Source organism: Trachymyrmex septentrionalis, unplaced genomic scaffold (genome assembly GCF_001594115.1).
Source record: "Trachymyrmex septentrionalis isolate Tsep2-gDNA-1 unplaced genomic scaffold, Tsep1.0 scaffold62, whole genome shotgun sequence".
NCBI lineage: Eukaryota > Metazoa > Arthropoda > Insecta > Hymenoptera > Formicidae > Trachymyrmex > Trachymyrmex septentrionalis.
The window spans coordinates 2,695,377-2,703,623 of NW_017305800.1; the positions used below are offsets into that span (position 1 = coordinate 2,695,377).

At 31.9% G+C, this 8,247-nt stretch overlaps 3 protein-coding genes across 4 annotated transcripts in view; 1 reads left to right on the forward strand and 2 right to left on the reverse strand.

Moving 5' to 3' along the window:
- Positions 1-1,099, forward strand: part of LOC108752768 (peritrophin-1-like) — a 1,420-nt gene extending 321 nt beyond the window's left edge. Inside the window, exons 2-3 of the mRNA XM_018493847.1 lie at positions 179-537; positions 746-1,099. Of these exons, the coding sequence (XP_018349349.1) occupies positions 179-537; positions 746-1,063 (677 nt within the window). The 3' untranslated portion in view covers positions 1,064-1,099. The remainder of the gene's footprint in view (positions 1-178; positions 538-745) is intronic.
- The window catches only part of LOC108752767 (transmembrane protein 181), a 9,016-nt gene extending 3,304 nt beyond the window's left edge, over positions 1-5,712 (reverse strand). Inside the window, exons 1-10 of one of the 2 annotated variants that reach the window (XM_018493845.1) lie at positions 5,551-5,712; positions 4,948-5,097; positions 3,754-3,857; positions 3,486-3,635; positions 3,014-3,116; positions 2,609-2,762; positions 2,419-2,499; positions 1,934-2,033; positions 1,712-1,839; positions 1,302-1,451 (exon numbers count right to left, since the gene is read on the reverse strand). In XM_018493845.1, coding sequence (XP_018349347.1) covers positions 1,302-1,451; positions 1,712-1,839; positions 1,934-2,033; positions 2,419-2,499; positions 2,609-2,762; positions 3,014-3,116; positions 3,486-3,635; positions 3,754-3,857; positions 4,948-5,096 — 1,119 coding nt within the window. In that variant the 5' untranslated portion in view covers position 5,097; positions 5,551-5,712. Of the gene's footprint in view, positions 1-1,301; positions 1,452-1,711; positions 1,840-1,933; positions 2,034-2,418; positions 2,500-2,608; positions 2,763-3,013; positions 3,117-3,485; positions 3,636-3,753; positions 3,858-4,947; positions 5,120-5,550 lie in introns of both variants that reach the window. The other variant, XM_018493844.1, reaches the window with a different exon arrangement.
- A 1,210-nt stretch (positions 5,713-6,922) lies between these two features.
- The window catches only part of LOC108752782 (pre-mRNA-processing factor 17), a 3,094-nt gene continuing 1,769 nt past the window's right edge, over positions 6,923-8,247 (reverse strand). The window contains exons 5-8 of the mRNA XM_018493869.1: positions 7,942-8,207; positions 7,627-7,760; positions 7,324-7,545; positions 6,923-7,187 (exon numbers count right to left, since the gene is read on the reverse strand). Of these exons, the coding sequence (XP_018349371.1) occupies positions 7,010-7,187; positions 7,324-7,545; positions 7,627-7,760; positions 7,942-8,207 (800 nt within the window). The 3' untranslated portion in view covers positions 6,923-7,009. The remainder of the gene's footprint in view (positions 7,188-7,323; positions 7,546-7,626; positions 7,761-7,941; positions 8,208-8,247) is intronic.

Below are 8,247 nucleotides of genomic sequence, written 5' to 3' on the forward strand. Positions count from 1 at the left end.
AAAAAGATATTAAAGTAAAATAGCGAAATATTTTACATTCAGTAATTGCTTAGAATTTCTTTTCTTTCTCAAAATGAAGAGAACTAATTTATATTACTGTTAATATATATTACTTAATTGTTTGATTAACAAGTTGAGTTATTTGTATTAACAAATAAACAACTGTTTACTCAATTAGCGATTGGCATTATTATACTACAAACTTCGCTAAAGATCAGCGGATTGTACACAATCGTCGAATGTCCGATGGAATTACAAAAAGACATTGAGAAATACAGCAAGTCAAAGCCACTGCAAATAAGCTGCACAATGCAACTCTTGTGTCCGCCGAAAGATTCGACAAATCACGAAAATCGTGATCGGGGTTACCAGATGCATGAGAATGACCCTGACGCCAGAACGTTATGCGAAGTGAAGCTCAAGATCAATGTCATGAAAAACATAAGCACAACTAAAATGGAAGAGAAAAATCCGTGCTCTGATTTCTCATATGATGAACATCCAGTATTGCTACCTCATTCAACTAACTGTAGCATGGTAAATTTTCTCGCGAAAAAGAACAAAATGAATTGTAAAAAATCGATTGTGTCTCATTTTTTTATTGTATTATACTATCAATGTTTTAATATCTTTTACAAATTTAGTTCGCTCTTTTCTCTTGATTATATAGACTATAGAGATTTATCTGTGACATTCCGAGTATTGGATTCTCTCGTATATAGAGAATATAATTTTATAATTTCAGTTCTACAAATGCAACTGGGGTAAGCCAATGCTCTTCAGGTGTCCAGAAGGAATGCATTTCAACTCAGATCTCCAGGTGTGCACCTGGCCCTGGCAAGGCGGTTGTAATTCATCCAGAATCGTTTGCCCACGGCCATTTCCACAATGTCCAATTCATTATTCGGCTCCGCTGTTACTGCCACATCCCTTTTTGTGTGATCGATTCTATCAGTGTAATTGGGGAATGCTTCGATTGCAAATGTGTCCTACCGGATTACATTTTGACCCATATCTTAAGGTATGCAATTGGCCTTACAATTCGAATTGTCAGCGTTGCTGAGATCGTAAGGAAAAACTTGGTGCATTGTTTTTTAAATTAATTCTTAAATTTTTAAGAATGAAAAAAATTCGATTACCTATGTGTTTATCAAAAAAGGATAAAGGAAATAAGAAGGCATTTTTATACATTAACATAATAAACGTTAGTATATTTTTAGTAATGTATTGTAAAGATCTATAAATGAATTAATGTTCTATTGTAATAATTTATATTATTATAATAAGCATATTCAACTTACGTAATAATTCGATGTATCGAGAACATAATTATAAGTGGGGTCCTCCAACTCGGTGCAACGGAGCCACGTAGCGAGAGTTAATGCCGCACCCCATAACATACCAACAACTAAGAGCTTCGGCAAATAAAACGTGATGAGCCGTCTCTCGTTCTAAACAAATTAATTAATTGTAAAACTATAAGATAACAGAATATAAGACATAAGATCTGCAATTTAAAATAAATTATATTAATATTAAAAATAAAAAGCATATTCTTTTATTTTATTTCTTTAACAAAAATGTGATTTCAAATGTTAATACTTTATTAGTATAATAGATAAATAATGTATAATGAATTAATCAACTAATTTTCTCATCATCATAATCTTGTCATTAAAATTATCAATCAATATTTTTACGATATCAGTACCTGTCTAAGGCCATGATAGACACAAAGCCAGAACATAAGGATAGCGCACAAGAAAGTTGTTTGCAGGATTGCATCCAGCATTCCGGGTACCCAGGAATTCACCAAGAACGTCATAGGAAATAGTGGATCTTTAATAAAAAGTCGATAAAACGTTTAATATAAATTCAATAAAACGTCGATACATGTATACTGATAAAAAATATCTGAATCTGGAAAACTTACTATTATACAGAATCAGTAATGGAAGAAGTATAGAGATCCATTTTTGCTCTATCGACCAATCGTGCAGTGGATACTTTCTAAGCGAATGGCCGAACCAGCACTGAAAGCAATACATTTTTCCTTTCGTTTTCTAGAACAGGCTCTAGATATTCGCGGAAAAAAAAAACGAGTCAAATTAAAAAGCAATAGAGAGAAAATTTCCGGTCATCAAAATCGCAGAGATTAGGAATAAGTTAATTAAGCAAAATATATTTATTATATTCAATTTGTTGAAACCGACACGATACAATGAGTTAAATTTTTTTATGTTTTATAATATTTACTCCTAAAATAATATAATAGAAATAAAATTACGCGTCGTTTTAAAACTAATCTTTAATTTCGATCAATCATCTAATCTATCGTTTGTTCAATTTTGCAGAAATAAATAAACCTTCGACTCGTTTTAATCTATCTTTTACATCATTATCATAGTCACGGATTACCATTACTCCAAACGTGGTCAACAAGAAGATCAGTCGGAACCAGATTTCTATTTGCGTGAATGCTGGATTGTAGTTCTTAAACTGTGAACAGGAGAAAATAGGAGAAAAGGTAAAGAAAAGATCGAGGCACTCGAATCTCGGAATTGTCATATCCAAACGAATGTGATCATTTCATGCAGTGCTTACTGACGTAGAATGTGAGTTCTCGTATCGTGTATCGTTGATGGAAGCTCTCGAGTCCATGGAAGCGGACAGTAATTATATAATAGCTATAATCGAGAAATCCTAGGTGGGCGACAACTAATTCCTCGCAGGATTGCCTTTCGCACTTCAAATGTCTGGTTCTAGAAAACAATAGCAGTCGTAATTTCGTATATTGTTACTGGATCACGAGAAATTTATTTGCATTAATTTATGCATTTCACTTAATAATGTAATATAAACTCTATTTTTTAATAGCTTTTATTAATTGTCTATTATTAAAGCAATAAATGTATAGCTAAAGAATCTTTTTTATTAATTACTTTAATTAATCTCATTTTATGTTTTAAATTAAATTAAAATTTCGGGAATGCAATTTTTATTGCATCTTTACCGATTATGTCCAGCTTCTGGAGGTAGTACGGACACGAGCTTGCGATCAGCAGTGATACCATCTATGGAGACACTAACTTGAAATCCTTTATCGTACCTCTCATCTACAAATTATCCACTCATAAATAACATTCAAGAATAACAAAATTGTAAAATAAAGATAGAACAAATATAAATAAAATAAATGATCTAAAAATTAAAATACAGATATATGCATATCTGGATTTTTCTTATTTCAATCATAGTCCTAAGAACTTTAATATTAAAAAAATGAAGAAATTTGTTTCTTTAATTTATATTTTATTTTTTACTGAATACATTTATATAAAAGAAAAGATTATTTTTCAATTGTTACCGAAAATGATCATCATAACATCTAAATAAAGAAATAAATACCTTACTGTCTAACGAATTTTACGTTCCATAAATGCTTTTCTCTATATTAGTTCTAATGATTAGAAATTACACAGTACCATCATTATTCGATGTCGATAACTTGGCAATCACCCATAATTGCTGGCTATACGTGGACAATAAAGGTGTCTTCATGATGAATGGACCAGTGGCCATTTCGCTACCGTTCAAATGTGCTTTCTGTTCGCTAGTCGACGTTATAGGCGGTCCTTTAAAAACATTAATACAACGATATTTCTCAGTATATTTGATGAGGTTAATGACAGTAGTGCTGTCGATTTTTTTTTTACTTCGAAGTAAGTGGTAAATTATTGCGGTAATACTCACCGGCGAGGCCGATAAAAATTGCCAATCCGAAACACGCAAAAAAGGCAACAAATACCATGACAAATTCTCTTTTATGCATCGAGTACAAACGCATCTGCACGGATCTAGGGATCAAATGTATGACAGTTTAAATTAACAATATACTGATACATACAAATTGTTATTATGTGCATACAAATTCACACAAATTAACAGGGAATATATTTATTATTTATTAATAATAAAAAGAGCATATTCTATCTTTTATATATATATAGAGTGTTTTTTAAATAGCGGACACCAATCATAATATAGCGCTATTAATAAGAAGCAACCCTAATAGTACACTTTATTCGAGGGACATTCTGGCGAACGTTATTAGAACATAGAGATATTCTCTGAATGTTCTTCGGAACGTCCCTTGAAGATCTGTGCTATTAGGGAATTGTCGAATCACGTAATGCTATATGATCAAAAATTGAATTGAAATTAAGTCCTTTACCATTTTGCAATTTTCATGATAGTTAATAATTGAGCAGCCGGATACGCGCTTATTCGGCAATCTTTAAAAACTAATGGCGAATTCGGCACACATGTACTGACTCTCCTAGTGCTGCCCTGACATGATGCAGATGCAGAACCACTTTAGCGCTATGCCAAATTGCACTGTTAGAAACGTCAATGCAACATTTCGTGAACTCGTTCAGTTCATTGGTTGGCTCGATGAATATAAATTCAGCACTACACTGGGTTAGTTTTGATTTGCTGAATACAACAATCCTATTGCACTGATACAGTGCGCACAAGCTGAATGCGTGGCATTGAAAAAGTTCGCATTCAGTGGCATTGAAAAAGTCCGCAGTCTGCCGAATTCACTATAATATTTCGTTAATCATTATGAAAATTGTAAAATTGTAGAGAACTTTTCGACTCAATTTTTAATCAGGAATAGGGCTACATAATTGGTGTTTGTTATTTAGAAACACCCCGTATAAATACAAATGTTATAAAATTGTCAGATCAATTTTAAAAAGTCTGTACACTTTTTTTCTATAATTCCTCTATACTCATTTATTAATAGAAGAGAAAAGGAATGGATTAGAATTGAGATACTTTCAGCAAAATTATTATTTAATGAAACAATTTTTATATCGTAATTTCTTATTATTATTGAATCTCCGTTTCTTAAGCGATTTTCCATCAGAGATCACGTACCTTTCGCAGCGATCATGATGATAAGCCGGCGCAATGTATTTGTTAAATTCGCTAAAAAGGTCACTAAACTGCGACAATGCGTTTCTGACTTTGAGATTCCAACCAGCAGATGGAAGATGATACGAGTATCCTAATCCGGGTCCGTCCATTCTTTAAGAATACTTTTCCTATACTGATGAAGTATAGGAAAATATCTATTTACTTTGAAATTTAAGCTCTTCATAAAAAAATTTTAGTCGCGCTCAGCAGAGAAAGCAATAACTGTTATAAAATTCCTTATATGATTTAATTTATATATTTAGATTCAGTAAGGAACTGGGCAAGATTTTTCAATATTAAAAAATTTTACAACAATCCAAAGCTGCTTTCTCTGTTGAACGCAGCCATTATTTCATCTAATTTATTCGCGTAATATTAAAACAAAAAAACAATTCAACAAAGAGAAGATATATATTACTTCAATATTTTAAATATGAGGAATATCCATTTTTTAATCAAGAATTTTTTTCTTTATTAATATTTATTAAAATGAAATTTTAATAAACGCATGAACGCTGGATTTGCGACGCATACATACGGTGTAGATGTAAACGGGAAACTTACCTTCCACTTTATTGCATGTAATGGACACTACTTCTACCTGCAGTCTTGAAGAAAATACTTGGCGTTTGCATAACGCATACAATTCACGAGCGATTTCATCGGCGGGATGCTGTGTCTGGCACGGAAGACGGTGAGAAGGATTCTCGGCGATACGTTCGTTTCGCGTTTCCAACCGGAGCTAAAATATGGGAGTGACTGCACAAGCGTACTGCGTACGATATACCCTGACGCTGGCTCTATTGATTTTTCATGCCACATCCCACGAAACACGGGTTGCTAACTTGATATTGGAGAGGGTTGGAGACAATCGATATATTAAATAAGTAATAGTAGGTATATTCGTGTAACTAGATAACGGGATTCAATATTGTGCGTTATACATGTCGTCGCAATAAATGGTCATGTAGCAATGAGTCTTTTACCGAAATAATCAAACTTAATTACATGTATTAAATTAGGGAAAAAGTTCCCTTACAAGTTGATAAACATTTTTTTAGCAACACATATATTCTATTTTTTTTAAATTAGCAATTACACTTAATAGAGCAACGTTTCAGCTTTAAGAATCTGTATTTTTAATTGTGGTACGATGATTTTTAATGGAGTTACGAGCAATAAGTCTGAATGTTCCTCTTTACTTAATCCGCGAGTAACTCAGGAACAAAAAATTGTAGGAACATTTTTAAAAAACGATTTTGTAGGGAAAGCTTCAACCTTTCACGATAGAGTTGAAAATTTGCTCAAATTTTTTTGAGCACACTACAAAGTGAAAAGAAAATTTTTCATTTTTTTCAGCTCGTAGGTTTTCTATATGTAAAAATGACAAAACTCGCATAAATTCAAAAAATATAGTAATCATTCAAAAGTAGAGATTTCAAGTTTTAAAACCCTTTTTTTAAATTTAAATTTTGATCATTTTTAACAAAGATATTGATGGGGAAAGGTCTTTTTACCAACTTGTAAAGAGACTTTTTCCCTAACTCAATATTTACAATATATTCTGATTATACAGGCTGTTTGATAATTCTGCCGACAACGCTCGTCGATAGGTAGAGCGGATTAAACTGACCCGGAAAGTCCTCTACCATTTTGCAAATATCATTTTCGCAATAGTTAACAAGATATTTACTAAAAATCGTTGAATATTGATTTTTAATAATTTTTTACTCAAATAACTACTTACTATCGATAGAATTATCAAATTAGTGAATAGGTGATGAAAGGATTAAGAAGTGAGAGCAGTTTTCTTTAGATTAGAAAAATAATTTAATGTTACTTGTATAATCTATAATATAAAAGAGCACTCATATATTCAACATTTATAAGCATTGTCAATAGCAATTAATTAATGTTTAAAAATATTTTGCTATAATTATTATCTATTTATTTACAAATATACAAAATATCTCTATTGTTGACAAGGCTGTTTAACTGTGACTTACAGCTCATTGGAAATATTTTAATCCCAATACTTGATCTTACCATCCCAGCCAGCGGTAGCAAGTCTAGAAGGCTCATGTGGATGCCACAATACGTCAATGCACACCCCATCGTGCGCTTTCCACTTTTTGTATAATTTTGTCGTTTTCCAGTCCCATATGTAACATTTACCATCTGCATCGCCCGATACCAAATAACTGAAATAAGAGAATACTATACGTATAATACTACTGAAAATTTAATTATTTCTTATAAAAATAATCAAGTTCTATAAATATTATTAGAAATTTATTTCATTAAAAAAAGCGCACTTTTTAAATATAAATAAATTACCTCATATCTGGTGAAAAGTCTAAACCGCAAGCATATCCCGCAACCATATGCCCTGTGAAGGTCTTCTTTCGATTCATTTTGAATCTATTTAACGCAGAGAATATAACGATCTTATTATCCATGCTTTGACAAGCGAGCCATTTTTGATTTCGTGACGGTGTTACCGCCGGCATAGAATGCATGGATGGATCAGCTATGTATTTCATATCCACAGGAATGTCCCTATAAAAGAGAATTTATTGTTAATAATAGATCAACCCACTTTTCGGAAATAATTTTTTACACATATTAATGGACTCATACCATTCCCAAACTCGGAGACTTTTATCATCACTGGTTGTAACGAATCGTCTATTTTCGTCAACAAATGTGATGGTATTCACAGCACCCAAGTGTCTATCATATTCTTGTGTTATTTCGCCAGATCGTATATCCCACTATAACAGATATTAAATCATTAATATTTAAATAAATTATATGTTACTAAATAATGCTTTATGTTTTGGTGTTGCACTTTTATTATCAAGAATAAATAAGATCATTTTTATACATTTCGTATCATTGAAATCTTAAATTTTATTAATACACTGTTTTCGATAAATTAATTTTTTTACTTACACAAATAATCTTTTTATCACTGGTACCAGCTACAAAGAGATGCTGTTTATCTGGATCAGGATTAAATTTGGCACAATATGGAATTTTCCTACTCGTAAAGCGACTAATACAAGCTCCCGTTTCTGTGTCCCAAAGTTTTACATAGCGATCATAAGCCGCTGATAAAAATCGCTTCCCATCATTATCAAAACTTATATCTCGTACAGCTTGTCGATGTCCATAGTACGTACGAACGCATCTTCTGTCTTTATATACTTCCCACAACTATGCAATAAGACATATTAGTGATATTTTTATACATAAATA